This window comes from Saccoglossus kowalevskii, chromosome 15 (genome assembly GCF_978046115.1).
Source record: "Saccoglossus kowalevskii chromosome 15, keSacKowa6.1, whole genome shotgun sequence".
NCBI lineage: Eukaryota > Metazoa > Hemichordata > Enteropneusta > Harrimaniidae > Saccoglossus > Saccoglossus kowalevskii.
The window spans coordinates 29940559-29957309 of record NC_140655.1 but is presented as its reverse complement, the minus strand read 5'-3'; the positions used below and the strand labels follow the sequence as shown (position 1 = coordinate 29957309).

Genomic DNA, 16751 nt, shown 5'->3' with positions numbered 1-16751 from the left:
TGCTACCTTCCTATGACATCTAATCAAAGAGACATTGCTTCTCACTGCAGTAAGGACATAGTCAATTTTCATCCATAACTGCTGCCTTCCTATGACATCTTATCAAAGACATTGCTTCTCACTGCAGTAGGGACATAGTCAATTTTCATCCATAACTGCTACCTTCCTATGACATCTTATCAAAGAGACATTGCTTCTCACTGCATTAGGGACATAGTCAATTTTCATCCATAACTGCTACCTTCCTATGACATCTTATCAAAGAGACATTGCTTCTCACTGCATTAGGGACATAGTCAATTTTCATCCATAACTGCTACCTTCCTATGACATCTAATCAAAGAGACATTGCTTCTCACTGCATTAGGGACATAGTCAATTTTCATCTATAACTGCTACCTTCCTATGACATCTTATCAAAGAGACATTGCTTCTCACTGCATTAGGGACATATTCAATTTTCATCCATAACTGCTACCTTCCTATGACATCTTATCAAAGAGACATTGCTTCTCACTGCATTAGGGACATAGTCAATTTTCATCCATAACTGCTACCTTCCTATGACATCTTATCAAAGAGACATTGCTTCTCACTGCATTAGGGACATAGTCAATTTTCATCCATAACTGCTACCTTCCTATGACATCTAATCAAAGAGACATTGCTTCTCACTGCAGTAAAGACATCGTCAATTTTCATCTATAACTGCTACCTTCCTATGACATCTAATCAAAGAGACATTGCTTCTCACTGCAGTAGGGACATCGTCAATTTTCATCCATAACTGCTACCTTCCTATGACATCTAATCAAAGAGACATTGCTTCTCACTGCAGTAGGGACATAGTCAATTTTCATCTATAACTGCTACCTTCCTATGACATCTAATCAAAGAGACATTGCTTCTCACTGCATTAGGGACATAGTCAATTTTCATCCATAACTGCTACCTTCCTATGACATCTAATCAAAGAGACATTGCTTCTCACTGCATTAGGGACATAGTCAATTTTCATCCATAACTGCTACCTTCCTATGACATCTAATCAAAGAGACATTGCTTCTCACTGCAGTAAGGACATCGTCAATTTTCATCCATAACTGCTACCTTCCTATGACATCTAATCAAAGAGACATTGCTTCTCACTGCATTAGGGACATAGTCAATTTTCATCCATAACTGCTACCTTCCTATGACATCTAATCAAAGAGACATTGCTTCTCACTGCAGTAGGGACATAGTCAATTTTCATCTATAACTGCTACCTTCCTATGACATCTAATCAAAGAGACATTGCTTCTCACTGCATTAGGGACATAGTCAATTTTCATCCATAACTGCTACCTTCCTATGACATCTAATCAAAGAGACAATGCTTCTCACTGCAGTAGGGACATCGTCAATATTCATCCATAACTGCTACCTTCCTATGACATCTAATCAATGAGACATTGCTTCTCACTGCATTAGGGACATAGTCAATTTTCATCCATAACTGCTACCTTCCTATGACATCTAATCAAAGAGACATTGCTTCTCACTGCATTAGGGACATAGTCAATTTTCATCCATAACTGCTACCTTCCTATGACATCTAATCAAAGAGACATTGCTTCTCACTGCAGTAAGGACATCGTCAATTTTCATCCATAACTGCTACCTTCCTATGACATCTAATCAAAGAGACATTGCTTCTCAATGCAGTAGGGACATAGTCAATATTCATCCATAACTGCTACCTTCCTATGACATCTAATCAATGAGACATTGCTTCTCACTGCATTAGGTACGAAGTCAATTTTCATCCATAACTGCTACCTTCCTATGACATCTAATCAAAGAGACATTGCTTCTCACTGCAGTAAGGACATCGTCAATTTTCTTCCATAACTGCTACCTTCCTATGACATCTAATCAATGAGACATTGCTTCTCACTGCATTAGGGACATAGTCAATTTTCATCCATAACTGCTACCTTCCCATGACATCTAATCAAAGAGACATTGCTTCTCAATGCAGTAGGGACATAGTCAATTTTCATCCATAACTGCTACCTTCCTATGACATCTAATCAAAGAGACATTGCTTCTCAATGCAGTAGGGACATAGTCAATATTCATCCATAACTGCTACCTTCCTATGACATCTAATCAATGAGACATTGCTTCTCACTGCATTAGGTACATAGTCAATTTTCATCCATAACTGCTACCTTCCTATGACATCTAATCAAAGAGACATTGCTTCTCACTGCAGTAAGGACATCGTCAATTTTCATCCATAACTGCTACCTTCCTATGACATCTAATCAAAGAGACATTGCTTCTCACTGCAGTAGGGACATAGTCAATTTTCATCCATAACTGCTACCTTCCTATGACATCTAATCAAAGAGACATTGCTTCTCACTGCATTAGGAGCATCGTCAATTTTCATCCATAACTGCTACCTTCCTATGACATCTAATCAAAGAGACATTGCTTCTCACTGCATTAGGAGCATCGTCAATTTTCATCCATAACTGCTACCTTCCTATGACATCTAATCAATGAGACATTGCTTCTCACTGCATTAGGGACATAGTCAATTTTCATCCATAACTGCTACCTTCCTATGACATCTAATCAAAGAGACATTGCTTCTTACTGCATTAGGAGCATCGTCAATTTTCATCCATAACTGCTACCTTCCCATGACATCTAATCAAAGAGACATTGCTTCTCAATGCAGTAGGGACATAGTCAATATTCATCCATAACTGCTACCTTCCTATGACATCTAATCAATGAGACATTGCTTCTCACTGCATTAGGGACATAGTCAATTTTCATCCATAACTGCTACCTTCCTATGACATCTAATCAAAGAGACATTGCTTCTCACTGCAGTAAGGACATCGTCAATTTTCATCCATAACTGCTACCTTCCTATGACATCTAATCAAAGAGACATTGCTTCTCACTGCAGTAGGGACATAGTCAATTTTCATCCATAACTGCTACCTTCCTATGACATCTAATCAAAGAGACATTGCTTCTCACTGCATTAGGAGCATCGTCAATTTTCATCCATAACTGCTACCTTCCTATGACATCTAATCAAAGAGACATTGCTTCTCACTGCATTAGGAGCATCGTCAATTTTCATCCATAACTGCTACCTTCCTATGACATCTAATCAAAGAGACATTGATTCTCACTGCAGTAGGGACATCGTCAATTTTCATCCATAACTGCTACCTTCCTATGACATCTAATCAAAGAGACATTGCTTCTCACTGCAGTAAGGACATAGTCAATTTTCATCCATAACTGCTGCCTTCCTATGACATCTTATCAAAGACATTGCTTCTCACTGCAGTAGGGACATAGTCAATTTTCATCCATAACTGCTACCTTCCTATGACATCTAATCAAAGAGACATTGCTTCTCACTGCATTAGGAGCATCGTCAATTTTCATCCATAACTGCTACCTTCCTATGACATCTAATCAAAGAGACATTGCTTCTCACTGCATTAGGAGCATCGTCAATTTTCATCCATAACTGCTACCTTCCTATGACATCTAATCAAAGAGACATTGATTCTCACTGCAGTAGGGACATCGTCAATTTTCATCCATAACTGCTACCTTCCTATGACATCTAATCAAAGAGACATTGCTTCTCACTGCAGTAAGGACATAGTCAATTTTCATCCATAACTGCTGCCTTCCTATGACATCTTATCAAAGACATTGCTTCTCACTGCAGTAGGGACATAGTCAATTTTCATCCATAACTGCTACCTTCCTATGACATCTTATCAAAGAGACATTGCTTCTCACTGCATTAGGGACATAGTCAATTTTCATCCATAACTGCTACCTTCCTATGACATCTTATCAAAGAGACATTGCTTCTCACTGCATTAGGGACATAGTCAATTTTCATCCATAACTGCTACCTTCCTATGACATCTAATCAAAGAGACATTGCTTCTCACTGCATTAGGGACATAGTCAATTTTCATCTATAACTGCTACCTTCCTATGACATCTTATCAAAGAGACATTGCTTCTCACTGCATTAGGGACATAGTCAATTTTCATCCATAACTGCTACCTTCCTATGACATCTTATCAAAGAGACATTGCTTCTCACTGCATTAGGGACATAGTCAATTTTCATCCATAACTGCTACCTTCCTATGACATCTTATCAAAGAGACATTGCTTCTCACTGCATTAGGGACATAGTCAATTTTCATCCATAACTGCTACCTTCCTATGACATCTAATCAAAGAGACATTGCTTCTCACTGCATTAGGGACATAGTCAATTTTCATCTATAACTGCTACCTTCCTATGACATCTAATCAAAGAGACATTGCTTCTCACTGCAGTAGGGACAGTCAATTTTCATCCATAACTGCTACCTTCCTATGACATTTAATCAAAGAGACATTGCTTCTCACTGCAATAGGGACAGTCAATTTTCATCCATAACTGCTACCTTCCTATGACATCTAATCAAAGAGACATTGCTTCTCACTGCAGTAAGGACATCGTCAATTTTCATCTATAACTGCTACCTTCCTATGACATCTAATCAAAGAGACATTGCTTCTCACTGCAGTAGGGACATCGTCAATTTTCATCCATAACTGCTACCTTCCTATGACATCTAATCAAAGAGACATTGCTTCTCACTGCAGTAGGGACATAGTCAATTTTCATCTATAACTGCTACCTTCCTATGACATCTAATCAAAGAGACATTGCTTCTCACTGCATTAGGGACATAGTCAATTTTCATCCATAACTGCTACCTTCCTATGACATCTAATCAAAGAGACATTGCTTCTCACTGCAGTAGGGACATCGTCAATATTCATCCATAACTGCTACCTTCCTATGACATCTAATCAATGAGACATTGCTTCTCACTGCATTAGGGACATAGTCAATTTTCATCCATAACTGCTACCTTCCTATGACATCTAATCAAAGAGACATTGCTTCTCACTGCATTAGGGACATAGTCAATTTTCATCCATAACTGCTACCTTCCTATGACATCTAATCAAAGAGACATTGCTTCTCACTGCAGTAAGGACATCGTCAATTTTCATCCATAACTGCTGCCTTCCTATGACATCTAATCAAAGAGACATTGCTTCTCACTGCATTAGGAGCATCGTCAATTTTCATCCATAACTGCTACCTTCCTATGACATCTAATCAATGAGACATTGCTTCTCACTGCAGTAGGGACATAGTCAATTTTCATCCATAACTGCTACCTTCCTATGACATCTAATCAAAGAGACATTGCTTCTCACTGCATTAGGGACATCGTCAATTTTCATCCATAACTGCTACCTTCCTATGACATCTAATCAAAGAGACATTGCTTCTCACTCAGTAGGGACATCGTCAATATTCATCCATAACTGCTACCTTCCTACGACATCTAATCAAAGAGACATTGCTTCTAATTAATAATTTCAAGTCCAGGCGATTTAATGTGGATACTGCATTTATTGAAATCTCCATGCTGTACATGGTATCAGTATATGGGGCATGATATTCAAATTATACTGGCAATATTCAAAAAATATATTTTAATTCAAAAGAAAAATCTAAACTGCAATCGATTATATGCAACTGCAACTCTGAAATATGAATGAACAACAATTTTGAAAAGTCAATCTAGATCTAGAGTTATGCACAAGAAGCGAAATATTACACGTTGGGCTTCCCTATTTTGGTAAATGTTAATTTGTAATTTGAACATCAATCGTGCAATCACACACAAATATTCAAAACCCATTCCAGTGCGATGACTTGTTCAAAAGTCATAAAATTGTATGCATGGAGCAAAATTTGTAAAACGTGTTAATATTCTAACATTCTGACAAATAAGTTTTTATGAAGCAAGCTAACTCTATCTCAATTGATTTATTTGTCTAGCGGTAAATACGAACAAGCAGCCTCTTGGCTGATATAGCTCTGCTGTTCTAATTAAAGAACTGAAGATATCATTAGACAAGCCATGCATGGCACAGTCCCTGTTAGTTATCAAATTTAAGATATATAGTTTTATTGATAGTAATATAGCTGGAATACAACCATGTCAGGAATATGATTTTTTAACATTAAAATGATAGACATTTGTATCTGATCGTCAAACAAGTACTTGTCCATATTGAGAGATATTGCTCTGGAACAGCATTCAAAATCAGCCATTTTGAATACATGTATATATATAACATGATGTATAATGAATATATAAAATTTGAATATATAATCAGTCAAAGCATGTCAGAGATATGGCTCTAGAATCCCAATCATTAAAACAAAATGGCCACCAGTCAGCCTTTTTGAATCCAATCTGAAAAATAAAATGATGTGCATCAGGAACCTGTATTGTCTGATATATGTATCAAGTTTGAACAAAATCCATCCATAAATGCCAGAAATGCTTGATATTTGATGATTTTTTAGCACAAAAATGGCCACCATTTGGCAATTTTGAATAGGATCGTCAAACCAATATATTTGTCTATCTATGACATGATGTATAATGAATATTTAAAATTTGAACATAATCAGTCAAAACAAGTCGGAGATATGGCACGAGAACCACATTCATTAAAACAAAATGGCTGTAAACAGCCGAGAAATGCTTGATTTTTAGGATTTTTAGCACAAAAATGGCCGCCATTGGGCCATCTTGAATCAGATCATAAAACAAATTGACGTGCATATGTATAATATCATGTATGATGTATGTGTGAAGTTTGATTGTAATTGGTCCAGGCATTTCTAAGATACAGATCCGGACGCACGCACGCACGCACGCACGCACACACACACGCACGCACGCACACACACATGCACGCACGCACGCACACACGCACGCACGCACGCACAGACGGACGGTCACACAGAGGTCAAAACATAAGTCCCTGTTTTCGGTCTGCGTGGAGTAAAAATGACCAAATCTGAGAGAGGTCTATCTGAGGTGTTTAATATCAAAGCAATCAGAATGTGGTTTTCAACAAGTAGTCATAAATATCGCTTTTTACCGAAAATGACAAAAGTATAATTCCTCAAAATTAGAGAATTAAAGATATCATCATGAAATGAACAATTTTAGGAGAGGTCTACCCAAGGTACATATACACCAAGTATTCAGGCTTGTAGTTTTCAAGAAGAATTTGAAAAAGTAAAAAGTTGACACGGACGATTACGAACAATCACTCATATGATATGCTCTGCTCGACAAAGTCGACAACGGAGCTAAAAAGATAAATTCATCATCTATAATTCATGAACATTAAAAAGGGTTTTATCCACACACACACAAAAATATAAATCAATTCTCAAAAAAAGCAGAAAAGATACCACTATGTACATCATACTTTTTAGTTTTTTAATGAATTTGTTGCAATGTAATATATGCAAAAGTCGACAGTCAAATTTTGTGCAAATAAACACATCTTACACTTGTATCGACTTTTACACATCACATAGATTCCCAATACCACATGGAATACTTAACAGTTCAAGAAACATGGTGCTTTAATAAAAACCCTTAACAGGCCTCCGTTTTACAAATTTGTGAAATACCACTTCCAGAAGAAGTTAAAAACATACAATGTGTAAAAATGATATTTTTGCCAAAATAGAATATGAAATGACAAACAGAGTTGCCTTAATCAGCAGCTACCATCAAATTCATATTCATACATCCAATGGTGTATATATTGGTCAGGAGATCTACAAAGTGGGAATGAAACATTAACAGTACTTAAAAGTGCATTTCATAGTAGCATTTTATATATTATTTTGGTAGACATTTCAACATGAAATGCATTGGCAAATATTCCTTGCATTTAATTTTCATGTCTGAAGTAAAAAAGTTACAAAACAAAAATAAAAGAATTATAGTCATGTTACTAACTGGTAGCCATATTTTGTGACAAAAAGCACAACTTTTAATGTTTTTTATATAAATTAAATTAAAAGTAGAAAACAAAGTAAATACTGGGTGTGCAATGAATTTGGCCATGGCCTTAAGTAGCCAAGTAGAATATTGTATCTCAAAATATAGCTACACATCTACAGATATATATTGATAAAAGAGGATTAATTTATAACAAAGATAAATGTACATTACTAGTTATCTGACATTTTCAGATACAAAAATACTTTAATATCAAAAAATAGAGAAAACAAATATCTAAGATGAGTTTGTTTGTAAATATACCAGAAAAGTACATGTAAAATTTAGTAATCAGAAACATAGTTACTTATTTTTAATAGAGACATTTTTTTTTGGATTGGTCATTAGATAAGATTAGTTTTTTTTTCTGTTTTATTTTTGTCTCACAAACCTACTGTTTTTTAATTAAAAATTAGAGAAGTTACTTTTTCTAGGATTGGTTATAAGTATTTTTTTTTTATTTTCATTTATTTTGAAGTCAACTTTATTACCAATCCAAAATAACTTTGATTTTCCAAATATTTCTTAAATTGAAAACAGACTATGTATAAAGTCATTGTTGCTATGACAATCCAAACCTTAGGTGACCTTATTATTATGAAATACAAGTTAAACTTCTGTCGCCACTGATGTTGCATGGTTAACTATTTAAGATTCTTGTCCGATATTCTGTGCCTTTTGTTCTAGCAGCTGGTCTACCCTACCCACAATTCACCTGTAATATGTTGTACATGTTGAAAAAAAAAAATGCACAAAAATTTACTTTTTAAAATGATTACATCACGAAATAGAGTTTCAGCATACAGTTGGTGCATCATGGGAAGAGTAGCTGCAAGAAGTACTAATCTTTTATGCATTCCTGGGAGATAAAATATTTTTTTTTATGTCCATAACAAAAATTTCACATTAGCTATTTCTTTAAAAAATTATGTAATATTGTAGTAATGCCACATACACCACTGATCAACTTTTTTCAATTGTTGTATCTTACAGAAAAACATCAAAAATACTCCACATGTAAAAAAATTACAAAAAAATTACAAACAACTAATAATTTAGCCCTTTTGCTGATAAATTCGTAGTTGAGCAATTCGTAGTAGATCAATACTAGAATAATGACTCTCCTGAGGGGCCAGGTATTGTAACCCCCAACAAAAATGCAATGTAAGCAGAGGCAATAATACTCCCTAAGCCAAAGCCAACAATTATCAAAGTAATAATGACCCACTTGATACTCCATGTGTAATTGGCCGGTGCAAAGATGCTAAGGAAACTAACACATGCAGTTAGAGTGTAAAATATGGAAACCAGCGTATTCATAGCAACAATCTGTCCAAACTTAGCCAATGGTTGTATAGTAGCCACACATAGAGGTATGGAAGCAATGATAGTTGTGACTGCACTGCTTAAAATAGAAACACCAATATGGCTGACTGCAGCTCCTGTACGCCATTGTCTTTTTTCTTTGTTCTACAACAGAAAACAAGATTATTGATAATATTAGAATACACAATAGGACAATTAATTGTACAGTAATAGTTTAATTTTTAATTTAACACTTTATTTAAAGAGGGTAGGGCAAGATACTATGTTTTTTGAACAGTTAAAATGACGATTGGCTAAAGTTGTCAGAGGAAATCACACGAACTGCCCTTTTCTGAAGCTTATACACCCGACATAAATTTGATTGACTTGTATTGCCCCTATACTATACAGCAATAGTCCAATAACGACTGAATAAATGAAAAATACAATGTTCTTCTGACGGAAATAGGTAAGAAGCTGCGAACTCTCATAAGAACACCACTTCTTTGGCTAAGCTTTTTACAAAGCATATCAACATGATGATCCCATGATAGAGTTTTATCTAAAACCACCCCAAGCGACTTTTCGAAACTGACTGTTTTAATTATTTCACCATTGAAGATAACCAGAAAATCTTCACCAACATTATTTAGCCTTTGACGGGATCCAAAAAACATAGATTTTGATTTATCAGTAATCACAATAAAAATTAACATTAATGACAAGAACGGTGACAAGAACAACAGACAGTTGAGAATTTGAGAAGTTAACAAACATGAAGACTTCAAGTATTCCACCAATAACAGTGACAAAACAAACAATACCTAATTTAGTGACACTAATCAGATTGAACAATCAGTTGAGCAACATTTTGTGATGTCCCCCCCCCCTATGCAAGAAATATTCTACCAATAATAATAACTGTATTGCTTAGAATAATAGCAATACAGATTAGTTGTGATAACTACTACTATAAAAAGAAAGAAAGTTAATGTGATAAAGCAAATGTTGCATATCACACAGATTGGAATGAATTATTAATATATTTACCTATATTTTTAATTATCTTTTTCTTATTTATAGAAGCATGGAAAATATTAAAAACTTTCAATAAAATTATGAACTATAATGACTAATTCTGCTTCATCTTGAGGAATAAATCTATGTCAACGCTTTAGGCTAATATTTGTCATGAATCTAGACAGCATCACCTCCTAGATATTGATAACATTCAATAATTTTCCAATTTTTTTAATTTTCTAGTCTTGTATCTTATTTTTGTAGTGGTTTACTCAGTTTGTCAGTTCAGTCATGTCTTCATTTTTCCTATTCATACATTGTATTCATTCTCATCCATTCCAATGAGTGCTAAGTAAATGACTGATTGATTGGACAGACATATGGATGACAGATGGAGAGAGGTGGACAGGAGAATTTTGATTGGTGCTTACCAGATGTAAATTTGCTGGCAGGAACGAGCCAGCCAATAAATAACCTTCTACTAGATGAGCACAATAGTCCACTGATGATCCAACTAAGATTGACAATGACAGCGCTTCTATCGCTCCCATCTGCCAGCCGAATATGTAAAACATACCAACCACGAGAAATATTATTCCTGTTGACAAAAGTCCCGAGAAAAGAACATTCGTATTAAAGGTGCATGGTGAAAAAAATAATCCAATCTATTCAAGTTTCACAGATAAAAATTCTGAATTTTCTCGGACAAATTTAAGTATGGAAATAATTGTTGACATTACTGGGGTCTTTTAAAACTGTTTTCAAAACTTTTTGACTTCACATACACTTTCAAGTAATCAGATAAAAAAATATCTAGTGATGAAAATATACATGGGTTCAAATGTCAAAATTTATAATAATTAACACTTGATGGCGCCCTTCAAATTGACAGACAGACGAAACAGAAGATGCAGCAGCACTGTCGTTTTTTTCCAAAATTCTATTGTCAGCTTCACAACATGAATCATAAAATTTAAAGATTGCATTTATTCATTCATACCTGATATGGTCAACATGACAACAACTAATAATCCAACATGACCTGTGAAGACAGCAACAGAAAGCACACAGACTAACATGGAGAACACCAGTCCATATATGGCGCTAGTCACTCCCAACACTTCCATGAAGATGGTTTTCCAAAACTCGCAAGTCTGGAACGCACTTCTCAGCGGAGAGTCTTCTGGAAGTTTTTCAACTTCCTTTGTGATTAATTTCTCCCACTCCAAGAAATCTTTGTAAGCAGCAAATGATGATACTCCTTGAAAAGTCGTCTGGGATTAAAAAAACAAGACATGAATGTCACAGTCTCCATTATTTGATTATAAAGTAGTACAAGGAACATCTGCAAACAGGTGAATAAATATGTACTCTATGTGGGTACAACTCATCATGAAGTGATTTCCCATAATCTAGTTTTGTACTGACAACTAAAAACTTCCACTGACCCATTTTCAGAATCCACTAAGTGCAACAAAACTATTTGTCATACATGTATACTTGCTCAAGAAACTGCATTCATAAATCTGAGTGAACCTTGATGTACACGACTTCTTTGCTAATTAAGGTCTTAGTATATTACCAGGACCTGGGTCAAATCAAAGATCAAATAACTGCATATTTTTAGGAGGGTGTGGTCATTATTGCCAAAAGCACATCTACTCGTGCCAAGATGTAATCATACCAAATATGAATAAAATCGACACAGTGGTGGTAGAGATAGCAACAAATAACTGCATTGATCTAATTTGCATATTTTTGGGAGGGTGTGATCATTACTGTCAGAAGCACATCCACTCGTACCAAATCATTGAAAGTCATTGAAAATGACACAGTCCCCGTTAAGTTCTCTTGAAACTGCCAAGTGGCATATACAACAGATTGTTTATTTACATCAAAATGCGTGTTTCGTGTCGTAGTAATATGGCCAAAATAAAAACAGCCGTTATTTGGCCATCTTTGATCTGATTATGAAACACACTGATATGTATGATATATGTGCCAAATAAAAATGGTACATAAATTGTGGAAATATAGTAGTAAGACCAAAAAGTCAGATGGCTGTCAATCGGTCATCTTTGACCAGATTTTAAAACAAATTGTCATGGACATGCATCCTAACATGTATAAAGTACATGTATGTGCCAAATTTGAATGAAAACTGACAGAGCACGTCCAAGATACCGCATAAAAAATCAAAAACAAGATGCCTGCCAGTTGACCATCTTTGATCCAATTGCGAAATACATCGTCATGGACATGTATCCTAACATGTATAATCTATGTACCAAGTTAGAATGACAACTGACAAAGCATGTCCAAAATACAACATTTTCAAAAAACAAGATGGCTGCCAGTCGGCTACTTTGAATCGAATTGCTAAACCACTGCATGTGCATATGTCCCACATAAGGTACTAGGCACATGCAAAGAATTGAACGGAATCAATCCACAGGATTCTGAAATGTGACGTTGGACAGACTGACAGACGGACACACGGACGGACAGACTCAGGAACTCACAGACGGTCAGGGACATGTATCCTAACATGTATGATCTATGTACTAAATTTGAATGAAAACTGACAAAGCATGTCCAAAATACGATATTTTCAAAAAACAAGATGGCTGCCAGTCAGCCATCTTTGATCCAATTATGAAATAAATCATCATGGACATGTATTCTAACATGTATAATCTATGTACCAAGTTTGAGTGAAAACTGACAAAGCATGTCCATTTTGAATCGAATCGCTAAACCACTGCATGTGCATATGTCCCACATAAAGTACTAGGCACACGCAAAGAATGAATGGAATCGGTCCAAGGGATTCTGAGATACGACTCCGCACGGACGCACAGACACACGAACGCACGGACGGATGGAGACCAAATTATAAGTCCCTGTTTTCGTACTTCGTCCGAACGAGGACTAATAAAATCGAGAAGGTGGTGGTAGAGATAGCAGCAAGTAACTGCATTGATCTAATTTGCATATTTTTGGGAGCGCGTGGTCATTACTGTCAGAAGCACATCTACTCGTGTCAAGGTGCAATCCTACCAAATATGAACAATATTGGCTCAATGGTTGCTGAGATCAAAGGAAATAACTGGATTTAGGTGAGGGTTCTCCGAACCCGCCTATTCACATAGTTCATACCCAACATAGACTCCAGTCAGTCAAAATGATTATTTTGAACTGTAGGCCCTAATCAGCGATTCTGCTGGTGACGGAGAGATAGAATCTAGGTCAGGGGAAGCCCGATGACCTCAAGATTCTTTTACCCCTTACGTCACGAACCTAAATTCACTACGTTCAATTACCCACCATAGACTCCGGGCAGTCAAAATGACTATTTTGAACTGTAGGCAGAGTCAGATACCGATAGGTGGCAGGTTTTTCCGAGCAAACAGAAAAAAAAGGAGAATGATGAAAGACTTTTCCCCAGTCCGGGATGAAAACAAACTCAAAAACCTAAGTTAAGACCCAAGAAGGGTGTTGTCTTACCTTGCCTGTGCTGTCCCCGAAGCAAGAAGCCAATGCTGCTGTGGTGACAGGGTTCGGTGTGCCCGAGAAAGCTAGACCCAAGCCGAGTTCGGGGGTGGTAAGCATGAAGTAGGACCGAAACAGTTTGCATGAGGGCGTAAGGTCGACAGAAGCGAAACCTGGGAGCTTCCAGGAAGTGCTAGTGGTACAGACAATCTGCCCGCAAAAATGTTGAGACTGACTTATCGCCTATGCGCAGAGGCCCCTGCGGTCGTTCGGGTTGGGTCAGCAAACAAGGCCTGACCCGCTATGACGGGGCCTAACCTGAAGAGACCCTGCTCAATAGATTGGGTGTCTCTTAGGTAGTAGTTGATGAAGACGTTCTGCGTTCTCCAGAAGCCTGCCCTCAGAATGTGTTTGAGGGGGGCGCCTGACGCTAGCGCTAGTGAGTTAGCAATCGCACGAACCTCATGTGCTCGTATACTTGGTGTCTCTGCAAGGTCTGTGTTGAGGAGGATAGTGTATTATAGACCTCCAGTACAGTCGCAGTTATTCACCTGGAGATGGAAGTCGGGGAAGCCGGCTTATCCTGTTTGCCAGGGCCGTAACACAAAAACATGTGTTTGGTTCCCCGTCAGAAAAACCTGGTACGGTTCTCGCGGCAACTCAGCGCTCGGACCGGGCAGAGAAGCAATTCCTCCTGATCCTTCGGACCGACAATATTTGCCAGCCGGGGGATGACAATCGGGTGAGGATCATGTCGTGGGATTTGGTTCTAGGCAAGAAACCCGATTCGTGTCTTTAGCACAACTTGATTGTCCATAATGGCGGTACATCATCCGAGAAGGACAATGGCCCCCAGCTCTGGTCGACGCCTACCTGAGGCGAGGACCAGTAGGAAGACTATTTTCCACGTCAAAAATTTGAGTGGTGCTTGATCGGAGAGGCTCAAAAGGCGGTCTGCTTAGAGCGGACAACACAGCCGACAAGTCCCAGTTGGGCGGTTCCCTTGTATGGGGTCTCAGCGTCTGGAAAGCAGTAAATAGTCTCCTAATAATAGGACAATCGGTTAGTCTTGTTCCCGTACGTTTGAATGGTGGGGCACAAGGCCGACCTGTAGCCAACGATCGCTGCGTAGGACAAACTCACTTCGTCAAACAGGTGGACGAAGGAACCTGCTACCTGGCCAATAGAAAGATGAAATCGATCAATCTCCCTTCCGCTACACTAACCAGTGTATGCTCGCAGCCTAGAAATGTAGGCTGCATTGGTGAAATCCCTGTTCGCCCTGGCCAGGACGTTGGCAGCCCGCTCAGATAAAGCTTTCGTATGTGTGGGTCTAATGAGAGCCTCTATGCGGGTAAGTGATACCCACTGGGCTTGTGGTAGTGCGCCGTCTGGTTGGGACAGCATGTCCGGTAAGTCAAGTAAGTCAGGAAGCACTGCTGGTGTTTCGACTATCGTTTCCGAGGGAAGTGGAAACTAGGCCCTGTTTGGCCAATTGGGTGCGACCAATGATAATATGCAGGTGTGCACCTGTCGAAGTCTTCTCTGGTGCCCGGTGGACTAGAGGGAAGGGAGGAAAGGCGTACACAACTAAGTGGGTCCGCGGGGTAGCAAAGCGACCCTGGCCCAGGCTCCTGGAGTCAGCAGGAGTGTTACGTACGTCGGGAGCTTGTTGTTCCGGGGTGCGGCAAACGGTCTAATCTTGGACCGTCCACAGCTGAAACAGCTTGGAGGCTACCCACTGGGGTATCAGCCACTCCGAGGTTGGCCAGTGACGACCACCAGGGCAGGGCTTCCTTCACTTGGTCCGAGATCAAAACCCGCCTATCTAGTTTCCATAGGAGAGCTCGGCGTTATAACAAGCATTATACCGGGCGGCTGCGTAGAGCGGCCCGGGGAACGACCCTTCAAACAGAGGTCATCATTCCGATGATCCGCATTAGTTCACAGAGGGACACCGAGGGAATGCTGACTAGGCATTTGGCTAGGCTGCTTAGCGCTAAGCAATACGCTTGAAATAGCTAAGCCAAACTTACCTCTGTGTCAAAACTCCATGCCCAGGGACACCAACTGCGCGTTGGGTCGAGGTGGAACTTGTCGATTTACTAACAAGCCCAACTGGTGAAGTAAATCCTGTGTTAGCCTGACGGGATGTTGGTAACCAGTAGTCTGGGTACGGATTGAGGTGTACCGACATCTGGTGAAACAGCAGCACGACCTGTTTCATCACTCTGGTGAACACGTAGGGCGCTGTGCCTAACCCGAACGGGGGGGCACCGAAATTCGAATACTTGGCCCAGCTGGGCGATTTGAAGGATATGGCAACTCGCTAGGTGCATCGGTACGTGCAGGTAGGCCCCGCTTAAGTCTAGCGGGGCTAGCCAGTCAAAACGGTGGATGGAGAGAAGAACCCTGAATGGTGTCTCCATGTGGAACCGATCGAGGAGCACATATTGATTCAGTCTGCCTAGGTCCAAAACTGGACGCCTGCCACTTGTAGATTTGGTACTACGAACACATTTGGGTAGAAGCCTGGACTTAGTTCCAGCTGATGTACCCTGTGTATGGAGTCTTTCCCCAGCAAACTGCTACTTCCTGTCTGATTGCTTCCGCCTTGCGGGAGTCCCCTGGCAGTGCCCAACAGGGGAGACACTGACGGGGGGAAATGGAGATTTCAGCGATATCCCGTAAACAGATGTCACCACCTGGAAAGGTCCAGGTATCGGTCACCCGCCGTCTCCAAACCGGACTACACCGGCGCAATCTGTGTACGACAGGGATATGTGTTCGGCAGTTGCGAGGGGGGATGCTCCCTTCCCCCATGAGGTGACTTCCCCAAGGCCTGACGTAGTCACCGAGTTGTGACCTGGCCACTCACTGAACACGTGCCTGTTCCCCCCCGAGACTGTACCCACCATTCCCTGAACAAAGAGGGTG

At 39.1% G+C, this 16751-nt stretch overlaps 1 protein-coding gene across 1 annotated transcript in view; it reads right to left on the bottom strand.

The window, feature by feature from the left end:
* Positions 1-6994: 6994 nt before the first annotated feature.
* LOC102806037 (protein dispatched homolog 3-like) overlaps positions 6995-16751 on the bottom strand; it is a 62627-nt gene continuing 52870 nt past the window's right edge. The window contains exons 15-17 of the mRNA XM_085490702.1: positions 11323-11596; positions 10754-10920; positions 6995-9467 (exon numbers count right to left, since the gene is read on the bottom strand). Coding sequence (XP_085346828.1) covers positions 9105-9467; positions 10754-10920; positions 11323-11596 — 804 coding nt within the window. The 3' untranslated portion in view covers positions 6995-9104. The remainder of the gene's footprint in view (positions 9468-10753; positions 10921-11322; positions 11597-16751) is intronic.